Below are 22,584 nucleotides of genomic sequence, written 5' to 3'. Positions count from 1 at the left end.
TTTTTTAAAAACCCCAAAAGGGCTTTTGGTTTTTTTTTTTTTTTTTTTTTTTTTTTTTTTTGAGTTTCTGACTGACAAATCAATGTAGAGGTTAGGTGAAGGTGAAAATCGGCTGATTCTGATCTTGATGGGTCTCCATTAGGATTCAGAGTCTCCGTCGGTCAAACATGCGACATCTTTGGTATTTTCATGGATCCAGCTAAAGAATTTGCATCTTTGAAACTAACTGTGTATTTAGTGCTTGAAGATGCTGATTGATGTGTGGACGGACACGGCATTCATTCATTGAGTTTGATATCTAAGTGGGTCAAAGGTCACCGTTTGAGATGCTGCCAAAGTTCAAACAGAAATGCTGATGAAGACCTCTTCACAGGAAACGGGAAGCTCTGGCTCTTTGGAGGTGCAGCTGTAGGTCTCATGCTTTCATCGGTTTTGCAGATTGGAGTTTTTAAAAGTTTCTTGGTTAAATAAAAAAATCACCACCTCTTTCTTTCCACAAGATGTTTTAGGCAACAAAACAAAAAAAAACGTTTGGAAAAAATGATGTAGGCCATTATTATAGGAAAGTAACAATTTGAGTCTCAACTGCTTCTAAAAACAATTGCGTCGTTGCCCAGCAACTCCAATGGAGTGTTGTTCAACTCCAGAGCAACACAAAAAACACCCAGCCGGTTTTTGGCAATAAGGTAATGGTTTTTGTTGTCTGGAAAATGAACCACTTCCAAAACCGACTGATTAAGTAACTACAAGGGGCACTGTGACGTTGCCTTGCAACTCCAGTGGAGCGCCACCTGTTACCTAGCAACCCAAGCACGTTTTGCTCAGCTGCTTTTATCGCTGTCTGCACTGAATAATGACTGCTGGAAAAGACAAGTGTTTTGTTGTTGACTTATCAACCATCAACCAGAAACCACTTGCCGCATTCTGGTTGGTCGTGCAGGATGCTCCACGTCTGCTTTTCAAAGACATATAGTTGTATAATTGTGCATCTGTTTGCGGCCATTTTCACACAGGAGTGTGAAAAGTTGAGTGGGGTGTATGGCCAGCAGCAGCTTATTTGGATTTAAAGTGACAGAGGCCCTAAAACAGCTCAAAATACAGAGCAGAATAAAATCTTGTCCAAGAATGATTTTGTGGAAAATGCAATCAACATGTTTTGAATCCTAACCTGCTGAAGGAAGCATATTAGGTCACCTTTAAATTAATTTGTTTGAAACTGATTTTTGGATAATAAACCCATAAGAAGGCAGATTCAGAGATAAACTTGGGCAATAAAGTTTGTTCAAAAGATCCAAAAATTTAACCTGAAAACAAAGTTTTGAAACTGAAAAATCAAAAGAATTTAAAAATTATTTTTAAAACTGAATAAAAGTTTTAAACTGAAAAATAAATTGATTCTGAAAAAAAGATTTGAAACTGAAAAAAGTTTTGAAACTAAAAAAGAAAAGAAATTGAAACTGAAAAATTAAACTGGAAAAAGGATGTTAAGCTGAAAAAAAACTGTTCAAAACTAATTTTCAGATTCAAGTTTTTTTTGTTTTTTGTTTTTTTTAGTTTCAAACTCTTTGCCCTCGGCGGCCATTCCTGATACTCCTTTAGTGTCGACCCGTAACTCCAGTCTGCAGCCATCCGTCCAGATGTCCAGAACCAGAACCTCGGAGTGAAACAAGCCTCTCGTTTGTGTCTGTCCTTTGCAGCTGACCTTCACAGAAGCCATGAGGAACAAGGCTCGGCTGTCCATCACCGGCAGCGTCGGGGAGAACGGCCGGGTTCTGACGCCCGACTGCCCCAAGGCCGTCCACACCGGGCCGCCCGTCCGCCAGAGCTCCGGCCTGGCCCTCGTCTCCTCTGAGCTTCCTTGAAAACCAAAAACCTCTCAAGTGCCTTAATGCAACACCAACCGACTGACCGTCCGGAACCACCAGGAGGCAGATTCAGCGGGTCGCTGCCGGGCCGCTGGGAACGAACCATAACTTTTTTTTATTCCAACCGGAGGACAAAAAATATCAGAGAAAAAAACTGCACACTTGAAACTAGTTGGTGTTTTCTGAGCGGACCGCTCTCGGACAGATATCGACGGGAACAAACGCAGATATTTCTATTCATAAAAGCGGCAGTTTAAATCTATTGATACTGAATATATGAGCAAATCTAGAATACTGTGAAGATTAGTAAATATGTATATTCTGAGGAGGAACTCTAGCTGTACATCCCCACGGCTGTGCTTGCTTTTTAAACTCGTGTACATAGCAGACGCTGTAGTGAAGACTCTTTCTTTTCTAAACCATCTCTGGAGATTTTATTCGTCGCAATAACGAAGCGGACGACGACCGATGAACTTTGTGTTTATTCTATTAATATAGGAGCATCCGAACTAAATGTGAAGGGTATCCACTGCCCAAATATTCTGATACCTGTTGCAGTAAAGTTTCTGAAGTATATTCCAGGATGAATGTTACTAGCTCCACCTATAGGCCCGACCCGTGTAGTCTTTGTCACGGAACCATCGGTTCTGGAAGCGCGATCTGAACCGTCAGCTGAAATACGCACGCGCTGAAGAAATACTTCCGTATTATTCTTAAAATGTAGCTCAACAAAGTGTATCATATTCATTTATATTAATTAAAATATTATTTGTTATAAGAGGATGTATTTTCATAAACAATGTTTTAATTATTTTAGTGTGTCATAATTAGTGTGACTGCTGTAGCTTGTAACATTTTAGCTAATATTAGCACTTTAGCTAAATGTAGCTAGTGTATGGGATTTTTCACACTTCTAAGTAAATATGCTATTGACAGCCTACGTGCTATTATTAGGATTTCATCTAGCTTTAGCTTTTCAATTAATTTTAGCTTTTACGTGTTTTTTCACATTGCATGGAATGAATGTTGCAGTAGGCCAATGTGCTAGTCTTTGATAGTTTACATGCCATCAGTAGCATGTAGACTATCACAGTTTGTAAAATGACAAACTACTATTAGTTTGTCATTTTACCTTATAAACTGGTGTGACCTTACAGTTTAGCTTTGAAAGCATCAATTTCTAAAAGCCTCTGGATGTGAGTTTTGCATTCACTTAAAGTTTTCACTCCTTAAATTATTTTTCTAATTGGCCTTCAGCAGACTTTTGCTTTCTTCTGCTGATTCTGCCAATTTCTTACATTTCTGCAAGTCTTCTGCAGTTGACAATAAATGCTTCTGCAATTTTCACCAAAACCACGGAGCTTACAGCATTCACACTGTATTTTCACGGGAAGTGTGTTAAATCTTCTAGTTTAGTTCAAAGATAAGAACAATATGTATCGGACTCATGAGACTGTTAGCTAGTAGCTACTGAAAATGAGTCCTCTGGTGGACAAAAAAGGCCTTTATTTTTACAATAATCAAATATTTTATGAGGTTTATTATTCATTGTCTAGAAAATAAACAACTATCTTACACTTTGTTGATGTACGTTTTAAGAATAATCTGGAAGTATTTCTTCAGCGCATGCGTAGTTGAGCCGTTGGTCCGGATCGTGGTTCTGGAACAGACGGTGCCATGACAGTCCTCACTGTGCAGACGTAGATCCAGAGAGCGGCTCTAGGAACCAACTTCCTGCTCTCTGATTATTTAGTTTTTTCCATTCTTTGATCTATTTTTTTATGCTGAGAACTAAAAAAAAATGACTTGAGTCAGTACTATCAGGGTAGTACTTTACCGCCATCAATGGGACGACGCCATCTCTCCCACTATGTTGTGTGTTGACTGGGATTAGGGCCAGTCTTAGCTGAATCACTGTGGATCCTCTGGGAGGCTCACCATGCTGTAGAAGAGACGTCCAGCTGGACATTCTGCGGGAGGACACGAGACGCCCAGAGGTGCTGTTAGACGTTTCATCATCCGGCCCGTCCTCATACATGTTTACGAAAAGGGAAGAAACCAGCTGCACCGGTCCAGGTCTGCATTCCTGTCCTGCCATCCGTCTCCAGACCGGACGTGTCACATGGGCGTCTTTTGATTTAATTGTACGTCTTTATTTTGATCTTTTTTAAGTAAAGGAAAAAATAATTTCAAATTAAAATGTGGTGTCATTTATTTTTTTAAGTGATTCTGATTTTCAGTGATGGAGACACTGACACTAATAGCGGAGCTAATGGGCTCTTTGCACGTCAGCTTCCGCGTTCGGGGAAAAGCGGCTCGACCGTTTCCGGTCTATTGAAAATGGGCATTTTACTCTAGGTCAGTGGTGCCCAAAGTCGGTCCTCGAGGGCCGACATCCTGCATATTTTAGTTCTCTCCCTGGTTTAGGACACCTGCATCAAATGATGGTTCATTAGAAGGCCTAAGGAGAACACTGACTTGCTGAGGAGATTGTTACTACCACTAGGGAGAGAACTAAAACATAAAAGATACCGGCCCTCCAGGACCGACTTTGGGCACCCCTGCACTCGGTGCTTGCAGGGCTTGGCCAAGGTAACGTGACATCGATCCGAAGCCCCAACATGTAAGCTGGAGAAATGTTTTAAGATTTACACCTCGTTAAACATTCACAGATGAGGGTGAGTTTTATTTTACGACTATCATTAACTTTAGCTTATGCTAGTAGGCAATATTATCAGACATTTGTCTTGTAAAAATGTGCTATTTAAGTAACTAAGCATTTTAATCCATTCTAACAGACGATGTTTTGACCTTATTTTCAACTATGTTCTGTATGTTTATTGTCTTTAGTGTCAGAGACCAAGTAACGGGGTTCGGGCTTTTAGCTTCCGAAGCATGACGAAGCACAACAAGCCTCATAGCTTAAAAGTAGGGCAGCTCTGGTGTCAGAGATCTGGTTCACCTGACTGTTCTGGTTCAAAGTTGTTGCTTTTAGAAAAACTGTGGGCGTGTTTCTTTAGGTCTCCGTGTTATTTCGTTTTATTACTTTTGTATGCTTCTTGCGAAAAGCTCAAATAGGACGGTGTTACAGCAGTGCGTACAGGCGGATATTCAGCTGCCTGGCTGTGGTCTGCTGGTCGTTCCCATACACTCGCTCTTTCAGACTGAATACAGAAGTGGTTCCATGGAAATAACCGAGGAACGGCTTCTTTATTTACCATCCGTCTCTCCCTGGTAGCTTTAGCCTGAAGAAGCTTTCCGGAGTAAAGTGAAGGCTGCAGACTTTGCTGTGCGGCGTTAGCTTTAACTGTTAGAAATGAATATTTACAAGTCACCGTCTTTTTAATTCAGGATCGCTTGGAAATCCATGAAAACTTAAAAGCCCATTATATTTGGAAGACAACATTCAAGGTGTTGCTTTATTTGCGTCTTAAATACGACTTTGTCTTTTCTAGCTGACATGGTAACTCAAAGCGGAAACGAGAAAGCCGCATTTCGCTCATGTGAATGAACTCAGCACTTTGGCACTTTTACTATCAGAAAAATTTTAGTCCATTTAGCTTCCAAGTTAATTTTCCCACATAATTTCTATTGCTTCTACTAGATCCAGTATTAAGTGGATCTAGTTTTTAGCTTTGTGCTTTTGCAAAATCTGAAAACATTTAGCACACTTATCTGAAAAATACCGAATTCCACAACACATCTACATGTTAATGTAGTTAAAGTCAAGTTAGCATAACTGACCTACTTCACTCTGCCTCACCATTTCTTTTTTTTTATTAAAAAGTTTTTCTTGTCTTTAGTTGTCCCAGTGCTGACAATTGGTAGCAAAGAATTATATCCTTTTTTAAATTATATATTATGCATGTATTTAAGACCTAGCTTCTTATGTTGACAACTTGACAGCTAAAACTAACAATAGTGATACGTTGCAAATTGTCTATATTATTTATTATAGTGAAATAAATGAAATTATTTTAATATATTTTAACACTTCAGAGGATGAAGGCTGAAGTCTTTGAAAAGACGTGACTGCCCTCTAGTGGTTGAGTTTTAGACAGGACACAGGTTGAAGTTTTCAGTTTGAAGTTTAATGTTTTCCATGCTGCGTTTCAGAAAGAATACAGATGGTACTTGTGGCTCCGGTGAGAATATCCAGTAGTACAAATCAGATTCACGTTACACATACCCAACAGGAGGAGGAAGAAGAGACAGGATGAGATGAGGGAACCCTGAAGACTCAGCTGGAGTCTCTAATCGTGAGGACTGAAGAGTTTCAAACCGACAGCATGGAGACGACGCGCATCATGAACACACACAGGAACAAAAACAAGTTTCATCTTTAAATAAAGCCTTGCAGATGTGTGGTACAAATACAGGCGAGCGGACTTGGCAACAGATGATGCAGCAAAGAAAGCGAAATAATAATAAAAAAAAAAGTCACAGAGAATGATTAACGGAGACAGAGGAAGGATAGGATGCCCCCCGGTGGACGGGGAGGACCCTCAGGGGACAGACAGGAGACGTGCATGTGAGGGTAGGAGGAAGATGGTGGGCTGAACCCGGCTGGAACCGGAGCTGGTTCTGGGACGAGAAAGAAAAAATAGAGAAGAGGAAGAGGAGGGTTTGTCTTGAGTTGTTCAGTCTCGCTGGGCTTCTTCCTCCGCGTCTTGCGGCGCTTCTTTGTTCTGTTCTTCACCTGAAATGTAGAGGAAAAGAGCGATTAGCAAGGATTCATGAGGCTAACGTGTCAAACTTTTGGAGTGGATCCAGAGTTGGGTGGAAACGTTCCTCCGTCAAATTACGTCAGAGTTTGTCAAGCTCTGTTTACACCAGAACATGCTTGTTTCAGCATCTTCAGTTTTAAAGCTAACAGTTCAGTGAGGAGCAGAGCAACAAAACAAGATTATAAAGTTAAAATAACTGTAGAAGTTTAGTCTGGAGGAAACGCCTACGACAGCGGGAACCTAGTATAACATAGTATAGGTATATACTAACATATATATAGTATAAATGTCCATAATACAGGAATGGATATGCAGATAGACATACCATAACACATACTAACATAGGAGAGCATATATAGTGATAATATAGTATAGGTATACTATACTAGTAGCCATGCTAACATATACCATGGTATATTCTACCATGGCATAAACAGCCATAACATAACGTAGTGTTTACTGATGACATGTCACCTCAAACTGAAGATGCTCAGAGATTCTGATTAGAGCACCTGAAAAAGAGTGAACTGTCCCTTTAAGAAAACACGACCCATTTTCCCCATTAGTGGTGATGGAAAAACTTCACATCAAGCACCCCAGTGAAACAAACAGCATGACTCCTGTTAGCTTCAGAGGCTAACCTGCTGCTGGCAACGTGGCACCATGCTGGGAGGGGCGCTGTTAGAGTGCTGGTGAGGTCAGTAGGAGGGAAAACGCATTGTGAGACAGAAACAGTGGTAGCTTAGGGGAGTTACCATGACGACGACAAATCAACCTGTGTAAGGAAGACAAACAACTGGAATCCATCAGGATTTAAACAGGAAGTGATGAAGGAGCGACCTGTGGGGTCATGTGACAAGGGTCGAATGACAGGGGTCATGTGACCTCACAGTCGTTACCATCATTAATAATAAATGAATCTGAACTCAAAGAGCTGTTTTCACTGGAGAAAAGATCAGAAATTCATGAGAAATGAAGGAAAATATTTAATGTGAATTTATAAAAGCTCAGTTATTGATCATGGATGGATGGACGGGTGGATGAAAATATGGAATATTGTCTGGAAATACGTTTATTTTTTTCAAAAACACTGAAACTTCCCGATGGCCTCTGAACCCAGGAAGTAGTCAGGAAACAGGAAGTAGACAGGAAACAGGAAGCAGACAGGAAACAGGAAGCAGCTCAGAGGTGTGAGGGGGAGGTTAGGGTAGCAGTGAGGGGCGGAGCCAGAGAGGAGGAATGACTTACTAAACACACTGTTCTAACGGAGAGGAGGGGAGGAAGAGGAGGCTCCTCAACAGTCTGAGGAGGATGAGGAGCAGATGAAGAGTTAGTGGAAGGAAGAACTCAGGAGGGAAATGAGAAGGCTGCGGTGCAGAGCGTGGCGTCTCACCGTCTCCCTGAACGTCTGAGGTCCATAGCGTCAAGTTGTCCCGTAGCAACTGCATGATAAGTGTGGAGTCTTTGTAGCTTTCCTCGCTCAGTGTGTCCAGCTCCGCGATGGCGTTATCGAACGCCTCCTTCGCCAACCTGCCAGGGTCAAAATACCAGGTTACACTGCGTCACACCCATCCCGCGCCGCCCCGCGGCTCGGCCGTGTACCTGCAGGCCCGGTCCGGCGAATTCAGGATTTCATAGTAGAAAACGGAGAAGTTGAGTGCCAGGCCGAGGCGGATGGGGTGCGTTGGAGGAAGTTCGATCATGGCGATGTCGCTGGCCGCCTTGTACGCCACCAGGCTGTTCTCCGCCGCCTCCTTCCTGTCGTTGCCCGTGGCGAACTCCGCCAGGTACCGGTGGTAGTCTCCCTTCCTGAACCGGGACAGGCAGCGGGTCAGCAGTGCCACCAGAAACTGATTCATAACTGGTTTTCTGGACTCACGTTCACTGATTTTTGGCGGATTGGAAACCATTTTGTGTGTGTGTGTGTGTGTGTGTGTGTGTGTGTGTGTACGCACATTTTGTAGTAGAAAACCTTGGATTCTCCGGTGGTTGCTGCTAAGATGAGGTGTTTGTCCAGAACATCCAGGATGTCGTTGCAGATTGATTTCAGCTCTTTCTCAACCTGGACAGTAAAAAACACTGATTGGTCAGACCGGCTTCAGGCCAGCTGGGTTAGCCAGCGTTCCCAGTGGTGCGGAGCGGAGCTGACCGTTTTCCGATATTCCCGGATCATCTTCAGCTTGTCCTCGCCGCCCTTGTTCTCCTCCTTCTGCTCCAGGCTGCTGATGATCCTCCAGGACGCTCGCCGCGCGCCGATCACGTTCTTATAGGCGACGGAGAGAAGGTTCCTCTCCTCCACCGTCAGCTCCACGTCCATGCTGGCCACCTTCTTCATCGACTCCACCATTTCTGAGACGCAACACGACAACAAACGGCAGATGCTTTAAAACGCATTTTCATTCAGAAGAAAACCTTCTTTCAGCTGGACGATAAAGTAGAAGTTATCATGATAAACGATAATGTTGTTTTGAGACCATTTTCAAGTAATGGAATAATAATAATTCAAGAACAAATTCTCAGAGATAAATGTTTATTAGAACTTAAAGTTTAATTAACGCTGGAACTGGAAGATATTTTAATAATCATGATAAATAAAATAAAATTAATGATAAAGTCTTCATATAAGCGGCTAGTTGAGACCAAAACTCCAGACGGAAAACTTTTATCATCCAGTTTTTGACACAAAGAGAAAATCGATGATTCATCCAAATGGAAATTAATTTTGACATCATGACATTAACTGATTTATTATTAGGACAGACCTGCATAACATACATTTAGCATTTAGGAGGGCAAAAACAACTTATATTTCTATGATTATGTTCCACCAAAAACTCGTCATGTAGCAGTTTTAGCTTCATCTGGTTCAAAATGTGTAAAATAGACACAAAAAAAATTTAATATTCAGCTGTTTTTAATATTGCAGAAAAAAAATCTTTTATGATTAAATGAAAAATCATCAAAATTTGCAGATTTTTTTTAACAGAGTAATTGTCAGAATAATTGATTATTAGATTAATTATTAGTTGGAGCCCCAGCATGGAATGCATTTCTGTACGTTGGGGTGAAGAGCCTTCCTCTGAGGCAGCAGGAAGCTGATCGATGCTCAGGAGGTCCTGGAAACTGAAGCAACATGATCACATTTACAAACCATATCCGTTACATTCATCTGCAGCCACAAGTCACTTCAGATATATGGATATTGATCATTTTATCAGTATCTGATCTAAAACTGCTGCTGAGGGAAACCCAGGAATCCTCCAATCAGCTGCAGCTGCTCTGAAAAATGTGCAAAATGAAAACGTCTTGTGGGAAAACGTTTCGCCATACTTTGTGTGGGTATTATTATTATTACTATTGTGGATATTAGTGTTTATGTTTCCTAACACCTGGAGATCAGCCGCAGAACCGACCTCTGACCCTTCACTAAAAACTCATCATCATCATCATCATCATCATCATCATCATCATCATCACTGCCAGTTTTACCAGATTAGAGACAAACACAAAACCCGGCTCCTGAAAAGCATTGCCGTTTATAACACCAGTCACATCAGGAAGTGATTTATGTCACTAAACTTCACACTGTTTTCAAATTTATTGGCATTTATTGATGTTCCCATTGAAGAAACAGTGGAGAAAATAGTAAAACTATCAATCATGACAATAAGGACTGGTTTTAGGGGGGTTTTAAACATTGTGACAACAATAAACCAAAATTCTTCCAACAAATTTATCAGGATAGATGATAAACAATAAATGCCAACTAGCACTGGGAACTGGGAACGCCTCGGGATCGAACAGAAAGAGGCGCAGGGCCTCCTGAACATGTTGCCTCAGAGTCAGGACGGACGATTTAGACAACAGGGCAGGAAATGAGGTCAGACAATATCAATGTTTTTTCCAATATTCGTCTGTTTTCACACATTGCTGCAAGAAAACTCTAGAATTGACAACATAAGAGTCAAATGACTTACAGCTACAAAAAGAAGCCCAAATATTAACTAGTAAATTAGTTATTAATTAGTTCATAAATTAGTTATTTTTCTCATTATTTGGACTAAATCAAAATCGGAGTCCGTAAAACCTACAGAAAATTAGGCTGATGGCGAGGAGGCTTTCCAACCTCACCGAAAATAAAACTCTGCTCAGCTAGAAGAACAAGAGCTGTTGTATTCATTTTTGAGGATCGTATTTTTTTTTCTGTTAAAATGTCAAAAAACCTTGTTTTTTGGTTTTTTTTGCTCCAACCCAAAAAAAGAAAAGTTAGTTAATTTCATAAACGAAAGCATGTCTAGATGTCTAGTTTAAATGAAAAACTATTTAATCTTTCATCTTGAAACTTGATTTGGCTCCAATGCTCACTTTGAAAAACAATGTAAACTGAATATATCAGTATCTGATATATTTAGTTTGCATGTAGAATACGTTTGGTTGCTGTTCTAAAGGGTGAAAATATAACTATCCAGTAAAATGTGAACTTTTGAATGATTAAAGTGACGGTTAATGGTCAATTAACTGATAATTATTAATAACAGTAAAAAAGACAAGACTATTCAGGGACACATTCCATCTAGGGGCAATATTTAAAAATTTAAATTAATTATTTTTTGAATTTTTGATTCACAACACTTAACTGGTATTAATTCAAACTGACGCACATGAATCAGGAAAGTTTAGCTTTAAAACACTGAAACTGTTTTAATTTTTTACCCCAAACTAGTGACATTAAATTAATTTCTAATGCTCTGCCTAATTAGTTTAATTAGGGACTGAATTGTTCTGTAAATGTTTGCTAACATGCCCATTCCTCATCTTCACCTGCAGAGAAGAGAACATGAACACCTGAATTAAAGGGCTAGTCATGTGCTTTAAAATCACACAGTTTGTGGAGAAATACGTTAAAATGAACTATTACGGTATTTTAGACACTAAGCGATATTTTATTGCTATGATTGGGGGGGAAGTAAACTGGTTTAAGTTTGAGCTGGAGGACTGAGTAAAGAAAGGCTAACCAGCTAGTTAGCAGCTAACTAGCGCTAGCAGGACGCTAGCTTAGCTGCATTAACATAAACGTTCACCGGTTAGCGAAGCAGAAACCGGGGCTCGCGCTCGTAAACGGACCCCGGTTTCTGTCGGGACTCAGACCGATTTTTATGAGGTGCAGATTTTCCCTTAATAAGGGAGGGAAAGTCTCCGCCATTTTGTGTCCTCTCAGCCCCCAGATCCATGTGAGCTCTTGTACCTGCGGCTCAGAGCCCCCTGCGCTGCGCAGGGAGACAGGCAGGCGGCGGAGCGGGGGCCGCAGCACTCCGCAGTGACCGTTATGATCTGTGTGTGTCCGCAGCCTTACCATCGTATCTCTCCGCTTGCTCGGCCAGTTTTGCTTGGTACACCAGGTTCTCTCTGTCCGCCATGGTGCTCCGGTAGCGGGGAGGGCTGCGTTCAGCGTCCCGGTGGGGAAACAGGGGACGATAATCGGGCTGCTCGGAGAGTCCTGGCGGTGGATCAGCAACAGCTCTGTCGCTCCGCTGAGCCGAAGACCCACCGGTGAGCAGAGGCGTGAAGATGGCGCCGCAGCTCCATCCGGGAAATCCACGCAGCAGCAGCAGCAGCATCCACGCCTCCCGCGAAGCTACAAATCCACTAAAATATCTTTTTTACCCTGATTTTATGTAAACAGTTTAAAAATGTATTAAAGTGATTGATTTTATATATATATAACTGCGTGGCTGGTTGGACTTTCTCTGCTATGTTCATGCTGAACTTATATTAAAAAAACGTTTAATTTCTTTAAAATTAAGTATTGTTTGTTTTACAGATGATAAGTTCATTACAGTATCTCTTTGTGACCTTTACCAAACAGATTTAAAAGGGAATGGCAAAAGCAAAGGAGGTGGATTAGCAGTCCTTGTGGGGGAAAAAGAGGTGTAATCCAGGAGGTGAAATTCATCTGTAAAACAGATTTTCCACTGTTAGCAGAAAGTTATCATCCATATTAATTTTCCTGTTTTTTTACTAGCATATGCATTCAGTCACCAGCTGTTACTAGAACTTTCTGTAGCTAACCAACACCCTAATGCATTTGTGACATTATCTTGACATTTTAGTCATGTTTCTCTCTCTGATACACTTGCAGTGTTTCTTTGCCAGCANTTAGCTAGTAGCTACTGAAAATGAGTCCTCTGGTGGACAAAAAAGGCCTTTATTTTTACAATAATCAAATATTTTATGAGGTTTATTATTCATTGTCTAGAAAATAAACAACTATCTTACACTTTGTTGATGTACGTTTTAAGAATAATCTGGAAGTATTTCTTCAGCGCATGCGTAGTTGAGCCGTTGGTCCGGATCGTGGTTCTGGAACAGACGGTGCCATGACAGTCCTCACTGTGCAGACGTAGATCCAGAGAGCGGCTCTAGGAACCAACTTCCTGCTCTCTGATTATTTAGTTTTTTCCATTCTTTGATCTATTTTTTTATGCTGAGAACTAAAAAAAAATGACTTGAGTCAGTACTATCAGGGTAGTACTTTACCGCCATCAATGGGACGACGCCATCTCTCCCACTATGTTGTGTGTTGACTGGGATTAGGGCCAGTCTTAGCTGAATCACTGTGGATCCTCTGGGAGGCTCACCATGCTGTAGAAGAGACGTCCAGCTGGACATTCTGCGGGAGGACACGAGACGCCCAGAGGTGCTGTTAGACGTTTCATCATCCGGCCCGTCCTCATACATGTTTACGAAAAGGGAAGAAACCAGCTGCACCGGTCCAGGTCTGCATTCCTGTCCTGCCATCCGTCTCCAGACCGGACGTGTCACATGGGCGTCTTTTGATTTAATTGTACGTCTTTATTTTGATCTTTTTTAAGTAAAGGAAAAAATAATTTCAAATTAAAATGTGGTGTCATTTATTTTTTTAAGTGATTCTGATTTTCAGTGATGGAGACACTGACACTAATAGCGGAGCTAATGGGCTCTTTGCACGTCAGCTTCCGCGTTCGGGGAAAAGCGGCTCGACCGTTTCCGGTCTATTGAAAATGGGCATTTTACTCTAGGTCAGTGGTGCCCAAAGTCGGTCCTCGAGGGCCGACATCCTGCATATTTTAGTTCTCTCCCTGGTTTAGGACACCTGCATCAAATGATGGTTCATTAGAAGGCCTAAGGAGAACACTGACTTGCTGAGGAGATTGTTACTACCACTAGGGAGAGAACTAAAACATAAAAGATACCGGCCCTCCAGGACCGACTTTGGGCACCCCTGCACTCGGTGCTTGCAGGGCTTGGCCAAGGTAACGTGACATCGATCCGAAGCCCCAACATGTAAGCTGGAGAAATGTTTTAAGATTTACACCTCGTTAAACATTCACAGATGAGGGTGAGTTTTATTTTACGACTATCATTAACTTTAGCTTATGCTAGTAGGCAATATTATCAGACATTTGTCTTGTAAAAATGTGCTATTTAAGTAACTAAGCATTTTAATCCATTCTAACAGACGATGTTTTGACCTTATTTTCAACTATGTTCTGTATGTTTATTGTCTTTAGTGTCAGAGACCAAGTAACGGGGGAGATTACAGTTCGGGCTTTTAGCTTCCGAAGCATGATGAAGCAAAAAAGCTTAAAAGTAGGGCAGCTCTGGTGTCAGAGATCTGGTTCACCTGACTGTTCTGGTTCAAAGTTGTTGCTTTTAGAAAAAATATGGGCGTGTTTCTTTAGGTCTCCGTGTTATTTCGTTTTATTACTTTTGTATGCTTCTTGCGAAAAGCTCAAATAGGACGGTGTTACAGCAGTGCGTACAGGCGGATATTCAGCTGCCTGGCTGTGGTCTGCTGGTCGTTCCCATACACTCGCTCTTTCAGACTGAATACAGAAGTGGTTCCATGGAAATAACCGAGGAACGGCTTCTTTATTTACCATCCGTCTCTCCCTGGTAGCTTTAGCCTGAAGAAGCTTTCCGGAGTAAAGTGAAGGCTGCAGACTTTGCTGTGCGGCGTTAGCTTTAACTGTTAGAAATGAATATTTACAAGTCACCGTCTTTTTAATTCAGGATCGCTTGGAAATCCATGAAAACTTAAAAGCCCATTATATTTGGAAGACAACATTCAAGGTGTTGCTTTATTTGCGTCTTAAATACGACTTTGTCTTTTCTAGCTGACATGGTAACTCAAAGCGGAAACGAGAAAGCCGCATTTCGCTCATGTGAATGAACTCAGCACTTTGGCACTTTTACTATCAGAAAAATTTTAGTCCATTTAGCTTCCAAGTTAATTTTCCCACATAATTTCTATTGCTTCTACTAGATCCAGTATTAAGTGGATCTAGTTTTTAGCTTTGTGCTTTTGCAAAATCTGAAAACATTTAGCACACTTATCTGAAAAATACCGAATTCCACAACACATCTACATGTTAATGTAGTTAAAGTCAAGTTAGCATAACTGACCTACTTCACTCTGCCTCACCATTTCTTTTTTTTTATTAAAAAGTTTTTCTTGTCTTTAGTTGTCCCAGTGCTGACAATTGGTAGCAAAGAATTATATCCTTTTTTAAATTATATATTATGCATGTATTTAAGACCTAGCTTCTTATGTTGACAACTTGACAGCTAAAACTAACAATAGTGATACGTTGCAAATTGTCTATATTATTTATTATAGTGAAATAAATGAAATTATTTTAATATATTTTAACACTTCAGAGGATGAAGGCTGAAGTCTTTGAAAAGACGTGACTGCCCTCTAGTGGTTGAGTTTTAGACAGGACACAGGTTGAAGTTTTCAGTTTGAAGTTTAATGTTTTCCATGCTGCGTTTCAGAAAGAATACAGATGGTACTTGTGGCTCCGGTGAGAATATCCAGTAGTACAAATCAGATTCACGTTACACATACCCAACAGGAGGAGGAAGAAGAGACAGGATGAGATGAGGGAACCCTGAAGACTCAGCTGGAGTCTCTAATCGTGAGGACTGAAGAGTTTCAAACCGACAGCATGGAGACGACGCGCATCATGAACACACACAGGAACAAAAACAAGTTTCATCTTTAAATAAAGCCTTGCAGATGTGTGGTACAAATACAGGCGAGCGGACTTGGCAACAGATGATGCAGCAAAGAAAGCGAAATAATAATAAAAAAAAAAGTCACAGAGAATGATTAACGGAGACAGAGGAAGGATAGGATGCCCCCCGGTGGACGGGGAGGACCCTCAGGGGACAGACAGGAGACGTGCATGTGAGGGTAGGAGGAAGATGGTGGGCTGAACCCGGCTGGAACCGGAGCTGGTTCTGGGACGAGAAAGAAAAAATAGAGAAGAGGAAGAGGAGGGTTTGTCTTGAGTTGTTCAGTCTCGCTGGGCTTCTTCCTCCGCGTCTTGCGGCGCTTCTTTGTTCTGTTCTTCACCTGAAATGTAGAGGAAAAGAGCGATTAGCAAGGATTCATGAGGCTAACGTGTCAAACTTTTGGAGTGGATCCAGAGTTGGGTGGAAACGTTCCTCCGTCAAATTACGTCAGAGTTTGTCAAGCTCTGTTTACACCAGAACATGCTTGTTTCAGCATCTTCAGTTTTAAAGCTAACAGTTCAGTGAGGAGCAGAGCAACAAAACAAGATTATAAAGTTAAAATAACTGTAGAAGTTTAGTCTGGAGGAAACGCCTACGACAGCGGGAACCTAGTATAACATAGTATAGGTATATACTAACATATATATAGTATAAATGTCCATAATACAGGAATGGATATGCAGATAGACATACCATAACACATACTAACATAGGAGAGCATATATAGTGATAATATAGTATAGGTATACTATACTAGTAGCCATGCTAACATATACCATGGTATATTCTACCATGGCATAAACAGCCATAACATAACGTAGTGTTTACTGATGACATGTCACCTCAAACTGAAGATGCTCAGAGATTCTGATTAGAGCACCTGAAAAAGAGTGAACTGTCCCTTTAAGAAAACACGACCCATTTTCCCCATTAGTGGTGATGGAAAAACTTCACATCAAGCACCCCAGTGAAACAAACAGCATGACTCCTGTTAGCTTCAGAGGCTAACCTGCTGCTGGCAACGTGGCACCATGCTGGGAGGGGCGCTGTTAGAGTGCTGGTGAGGTCAGTAGGAGGGAAAACGCATTGTGAGACAGAAACAGTGGTAGCTTAGGGGAGTTACCATGACGACGACAAATCAACCTGTGTAAGGAAGACAAACAACTGGAATCCATCAGGATTTAAACAGGAAGTGATGAAGGAGCGACCTGTGGGGTCATGTGACAAGGGTCGAATGACAGGGGTCATGTGACCTCACAGTCGTTACCATCATTAATAATAAATGAATCTGAACTCAAAGAGCTGTTTTCACTGGAGAAAAGATCAGAAATTCATGAGAAATGAAGGAAAATATTTAATGTGAATTTATAAAAGCTCAGTTATTGATCATGGATGGATGGACGGGTGGATGAAAATATGGAATATTGTCTGGAAATACGTTTATTTTTTTCAAAAACACTGAAACTTCCCGATGGCCTCTGAACCCAGGAAGTAGTCAGGAAACAGGAAGTAGACAGGAAACAGGAAGCAGACAGGAAACAGGAAGCAGCTCAGAGGTGTGAGGGGGAGGTTAGGGTAGCAGTGAGGGGCGGAGCCAGAGAGGAGGAATGACTTACTAAACACACTGTTCTAACGGAGAGGAGGGGAGGAAGAGGAGGCTCCTCAACAGTCTGAGGAGGATGAGGAGCAGATGAAGAGTTAGTGGAAGGAAGAACTCAGGAGGGAAATGAGAAGGCTGCGGTGCAGAGCGTGGCGTCTCACCGTCTCCCTGAACGTCTGAGGTCCATAGCGTCAAGTTGTCCCGTAGCAACTGCATGATAAGTGTGGAGTCTTTGTAGCTTTCCTCGCTCAGTGTGTCCAGCTCCGCGATGGCGTTATCGAACGCCTCCTTCGCCAACCTGCCAGGGTCAAAATACCAGGTTACACTGCGTCACACCCATCCCGCGCCGCCCCGCGGCTCGGCCGTGTACCTGCAGGCCCGGTCCGGCGAATTCAGGATTTCATAGTAGAAAACGGAGAAGTTGAGTGCCAGGCCGAGGCGGATGGGGTGCGTTGGAGGAAGTTCGATCATGGCGATGTCGCTGGCCGCCTTGTACGCCACCAGGCTGTTCTCCGCCGCCTCCTTCCTGTCGTTGCCCGTGGCGAACTCCGCCAGGTACCGGTGGTAGTCTCCCTTCCTGAACCGGGACAGGCAGCGGGTCAGCAGTGCCACCAGAAACTGATTCATAACTGGTTTTCTGGACTCACGTTCACTGATTTTTGGCGGATTGGAAACCATTTTGTGTGTGTGTGTGTGTGTGTGTGTGTGTGTGTACGCACATTTTGTAGTAGAAAACCTTGGATTCTCCGGTGGTTGCTGCTAAGATGAGGTGTTTGTCCAGAACATCCAGGATGTCGTTGCAGATTGATTTCAGCTCTTTCTCAACCTGGACAGTAAAAAACACTGATTGGTCAGACCGGCTTCAGGCCAGCTGGGTTAGCCAGCGTTCCCAGTGGTGCGGAGCGGAGCTGACCGTTTTCCGATATTCCCGGATCATCTTCAGCTTGTCCTCGCCGCCCTTGTTCTCCTCCTTCTGCTCCAGGCTGCTGATGATCCTCCAGGACGCTCGCCGCGCGCCGATCACGTTCTTATAGGCGACGGAGAGAAGGTTCCTCTCCTCCACCGTCAGCTCCACGTCCATGCTGGCCACCTTCTTCATCGACTCCACCATTTCTGAGACGCAACACGACAACAAACGGCAGATGCTTTAAAACGCATTTTCATTCAGAAGAAAACCTTCTTTCAGCTGGACGATAAAGTAGAAGTTATCATGATAAACGATAATGTTGTTTTGAGACCATTTTCAAGTAATGGAATAATAATAATTCAAGAACAAATTCTCAGAGATAAATGTTTATTAGAACTTAAAGTTTAATTAACGCTGGAACTGGAAGATATTTTAATAATCATGATAAATAAAATAAAATTAATGATAAAGTCTTCATATAAGCGGCTAGTTGAGACCAAAACTCCAGACGGAAAACTTTTATCATCCAGTTTTTGACACAAAGAGAAAATCGATGATTCATCCAAATGGAAATTAATTTTGACATCATGACATTAACTGATTTATTATTAGGACAGACCTGCATAACATACATTTAGCATTTAGGAGGGCAAAAACAACTTATATTTCTATGATTATGTTCCACCAAAAACTCGTCATGTAGCAGTTTTAGCTTCATCTGGTTCAAAATGTGTAAAATAGACACAAAAAAAATTTAATATTCAGCTGTTTTTAATATTGCAGAAAAAAAATCTTTTATGATTAAATGAAAAATCATCAAAATTTGCAGATTTTTTTTAACAGAGTAATTGTCAGAATAATTGATTATTAGATTAATTATTAGTTGGAGCCCCAGCATGGAATGCATTTCTGTACGTTGGGGTGAAGAGCCTTCCTCTGAGGCAGCAGGAAGCTGATCGATGCTCAGGAGGTCCTGGAAACTGAAGCAACATGATCACATTTACAAACCATATCCGTTACATTCATCTGCAGCCACAAGTCACTTCAGATATATGGATATTGATCATTTTATCAGTATCTGATCTAAAACTGCTGCTGAGGGAAACCCAGGAATCCTCCAATCAGCTGCAGCTGCTCTGAAAAATGTGCAAAATGAAAACGTCTTGTGGGAAAACGTTTCGCCATACTTTGTGTGGGTATTATTATTATTACTATTGTGGATATTAGTGTTTATGTTTCCTAACACCTGGAGATCAGCCGCAGAACCGACCTCTGACCCTTCACTAAAAACTCATCATCATCATCATCATCATCATCATCATCATCATCATCACTGCCAGTTTTACCAGATTAGAGACAAACACAAAACCCGGCTCCTGAAAAGCATTGCCGTTTATAACACCAGTCACATCAGGAAGTGATTTATGTCACTAAACTTCACACTGTTTTCAAATTTATTGGCATTTATTGATGTTCCCATTGAAGAAACAGTGGAGAAAATAGTAAAACTATCAATCATGACAATAAGGACTGGTTTTAGGGGGGTTTTAAACATTGTGACAACAATAAACCAAAATTCTTCCAACAAATTTATCAGGATAGATGATAAACAATAAATGCCAACTAGCACTGGGAACTGGGAACGCCTCGGGATCGAACAGAAAGAGGCGCAGGGCCTCCTGAACATGTTGCCTCAGAGTCAGGACGGACGATTTAGACAACAGGGCAGGAAATGAGGTCAGACAATATCAATGTTTTTTCCAATATTCGTCTGTTTTCACACATTGCTGCAAGAAAACTCTAGAATTGACAACATAAGAGTCAAATGACTTACAGCTACAAAAAGAAGCCCAAATATTAACTAGTAAATTAGTTATTAATTAGTTCATAAATTAGTTATTTTTCTCATTATTTGGACTAAATCAAAATCGGAGTCCGTAAAACCTACAGAAAATTAGGCTGATGGCGAGGAGGCTTTCCAACCTCACCGAAAATAAAACTCTGCTCAGCTAGAAGAACAAGAGCTGTTGTATTCATTTTTGAGGATCGTATTTTTTTTTCTGTTAAAATGTCAAAAAACCTTGTTTTTTGGTTTTTTTTGCTCCAACCCAAAAAAAGAAAAGTTAGTTAATTTCATAAACGAAAGCATGTCTAGATGTCTAGTTTAAATGAAAAACTATTTAATCTTTCATCTTGAAACTTGATTTGGCTCCAATGCTCACTTTGAAAAACAATGTAAACTGAATATATCAGTATCTGATATATTTAGTTTGCATGTAGAATACGTTTGGTTGCTGTTCTAAAGGGTGAAAATATAACTATCCAGTAAAATGTGAACTTTTGAATGATTAAAGTGACGGTTAATGGTCAATTAACTGATAATTATTAATAACAGTAAAAAAGACAAGACTATTCAGGGACACATTCCATCTAGGGGCAATATTTAAAAATTTAAATTAATTATTTTTTGAATTTTTGATTCACAACACTTAACTGGTATTAATTCAAACTGACGCACATGAATCAGGAAAGTTTAGCTTTAAAACACTGAAACTGTTTTAATTTTTTACCCCAAACTAGTGACATTAAATTAATTTCTAATGCTCTGCCTAATTAGTTTAATTAGGGACTGAATTGTTCTGTAAATGTTTGCTAACATGCCCATTCCTCATCTTCACCTGCAGAGAAGAGAACATGAACACCTGAATTAAAGGGCTAGTCATGTGCTTTAAAATCACACAGTTTGTGGAGAAATACGTTAAAATGAACTATTACGGTATTTTAGACACTAAGCGATATTTTATTGCTATGATTGGGGGGGAAGTAAACTGGTTTAAGTTTGAGCTGGAGGACTGAGTAAAGAAAGGCTAACCAGCTAGTTAGCAGCTAACTAGCGCTAGCAGGACGCTAGCTTAGCTGCATTAACATAAACGTTCACCGGTTAGCGAAGCAGAAACCGGGGCTCGCGCTCGTAAACGGACCCCGGTTTCTGTCGGGACTCAGACCGATTTTTATGAGGTGCAGATTTTCCCTTAATAAGGGAGGGAAAGTCTCCGCCATTTTGTGTCCTCTCAGCCCCCAGATCCATGTGAGCTCTTGTACCTGCGGCTCAGAGCCCCCTGCGCTGCGCAGGGAGACAGGCAGGCGGCGGAGCGGGGGCCGCAGCACTCCGCAGTGACCGTTATGATCTGTGTGTGTCCGCAGCCTTACCATCGTATCTCTCCGCTTGCTCGGCCAGTTTTGCTTGGTACACCAGGTTCTCTCTGTCCGCCATGGTGCTCCGGTAGCGGGGAGGGCTGCGTTCAGCGTCCCGGTGGGGAAACAGGGGACGATAATCGGGCTGCTCGGAGAGTCCTGGCGGTGGATCAGCAACAGCTCTGTCGCTCCGCTGAGCCGAAGACCCACCGGTGAGCAGAGGCGTGAAGATGGCGCCGCAGCTCCATCCGGGAAATCCACGCAGCAGCAGCAGCAGCATCCACGCCTCCCGCGAAGCTACAAATCCACTAAAATATCTTTTTTACCCTGATTTTATGTAAACAGTTTAAAAATGTATTAAAGTGATTGATTTTATATATATATAACTGCGTGGCTGGTTGGACTTTCTCTGCTATGTTCATGCTGAACTTATATTAAAAAAACGTTTAATTTCTTTAAAATTAAGTATTGTTTGTTTTACAGATGATAAGTTCATTACAGTATCTCTTTGTGACCTTTACCAAACAGATTTAAAAGGGAATGGCAAAAGCAAAGGAGGTGGATTAGCAGTCCTTGTGGGGGAAAAAGAGGTGTAATCCAGGAGGTGAAATTCATCTGTAAAACAGATTTTCCACTGTTAGCAGAAAGTTATCATCCATATTAATTTTCCTGTTTTTTTACTAGCATATGCATTCAGTCACCAGCTGTTACTAGAACTTTCTGTAGCTAACCAACACCCTAATGCATTTGTGACATTATCTTGACATTTTAGTCATGTTTCTCTCTCTGATACACTTGCAGTGTTTCTTTGCCAGCAGCTCTAAGAAAAGAGATTCTTTTTAATGCAAATGTCATGGATTCATACATTTCCAACATATCCTCCTGACTACCAGGAAAAAAAATATTGTCCAATCACCATTTTTTTAAAATCCCACATTCTTTGTAAGGTAATAAAAGGTTTTATGCACTTTGTCTCTTCCCATAAAATGTGTTATTACTGACGAACGCAATTTTTATGTATTAGAAAAAGATACGAACAAAAATCCCACCCCTTCATATGTGGCATCATTGAAAAGCCCTAAATGTCCTCTCCAGATACCAAAAGGAATTAATTCAGTAGAATGCAGAGGGTGGGAGATATTCAAGTTTAGAAATGTCCTCTACAGAGGACAAAAAAAAAAAAAAAAATATATATATATATATATATATATAAATATATATAAATATACA

The 22,584-nt window shown here is 41.2% G+C and overlaps 3 protein-coding genes across 8 annotated transcripts in view; 1 reads left to right on the top strand and 2 right to left on the bottom strand.

The window, feature by feature from the left end:
- Positions 1 to 2,335, top strand: part of LOC106936764 (glutamate receptor 4-like) — a 50,816-nt gene extending 48,481 nt beyond the window's left edge. For both annotated transcript variants that reach the window (XM_015017962.1, XM_015017960.1), the window contains exon 13: positions 1,698 to 2,335. In XM_015017962.1, coding sequence (XP_014873448.1) covers positions 1,698 to 1,862 — 165 coding nt within the window. In that variant the 3' untranslated portion in view covers positions 1,863 to 2,335. The remainder of the gene's footprint in view (positions 1 to 1,697) is intronic.
- Positions 2,336 to 6,414: 4,079 nt separating this feature from the next.
- LOC106936765 (14-3-3 protein epsilon-like) lies at positions 6,415 to 12,225 on the bottom strand. 3 transcript variants are annotated; one of them, XR_001422213.1, is made up of 7 exons: positions 11,946 to 12,225; positions 8,742 to 8,941; positions 8,548 to 8,654; positions 8,195 to 8,401; positions 7,986 to 8,122; positions 7,234 to 7,367; positions 6,415 to 6,564 (listed from the first exon to the last, which is right to left on the bottom strand). XR_001422213.1 is itself a non-coding variant. In XM_015017965.1 (7 exons), exons 1-6 carry the CDS (start codon positions 12,208 to 12,210, stop codon positions 7,887 to 7,889), a joined length of 924 nt encoding a protein of 307 aa, XP_014873451.1. In that variant the 5' UTR covers positions 12,211 to 12,225; the 3' UTR covers positions 6,415 to 6,564; positions 7,841 to 7,886. The 3 variants fall into 3 exon arrangements, 2 of the variants coding, with proteins under 2 accessions (XP_014873451.1, XP_014873450.1); XM_015017965.1 differs by lacking the exon at positions 7,234 to 7,367 and adding an exon at positions 7,841 to 7,894; XM_015017964.1 differs by lacking the exon at positions 7,234 to 7,367.
- Positions 12,226 to 15,842: 3,617 nt separating this feature from the next.
- LOC106936767 (14-3-3 protein epsilon) lies at positions 15,843 to 21,649 on the bottom strand. Of its 3 annotated transcripts, XM_015017967.1 has the most exons (7): positions 21,370 to 21,619; positions 18,166 to 18,365; positions 17,972 to 18,078; positions 17,623 to 17,829; positions 17,414 to 17,550; positions 17,269 to 17,322; positions 15,843 to 15,992 (listed from the first exon to the last, which is right to left on the bottom strand). In XM_015017967.1, the coding sequence occupies exons 1-6, from the start codon at positions 21,431 to 21,433 to the stop codon at positions 17,315 to 17,317; spliced, it is 723 nt and encodes a 240-aa protein (XP_014873453.1). In that variant the 5' UTR covers positions 21,434 to 21,619; the 3' UTR covers positions 15,843 to 15,992; positions 17,269 to 17,314. The 3 variants fall into 3 exon arrangements, with proteins under 3 accessions (XP_014873453.1, XP_014873452.1, XP_014873454.1); XM_015017966.1 differs by lacking the exon at positions 17,269 to 17,322 and having other exon boundaries at positions 21,370 to 21,649; XM_015017968.1 differs by lacking the exons at positions 15,843 to 15,992; positions 17,269 to 17,322 and adding an exon at positions 16,140 to 16,795 and having other exon boundaries at positions 21,370 to 21,620.
- Positions 21,650 to 22,584: the final 935 nt, after the last annotated feature.

Source organism: Poecilia latipinna, unplaced genomic scaffold (genome assembly GCF_001443285.1).
Source record: "Poecilia latipinna isolate Pla-1442-1.1 unplaced genomic scaffold, P_latipinna-1.0 Scaffold2212, whole genome shotgun sequence".
In the NCBI taxonomy this organism is placed as follows: domain Eukaryota; kingdom Metazoa; phylum Chordata; class Actinopteri; order Cyprinodontiformes; family Poeciliidae; genus Poecilia; species Poecilia latipinna.
The sequence above is the reverse complement of the archived record's forward strand: the minus strand, read 5'-3'. Positions and strand labels throughout refer to the sequence as shown.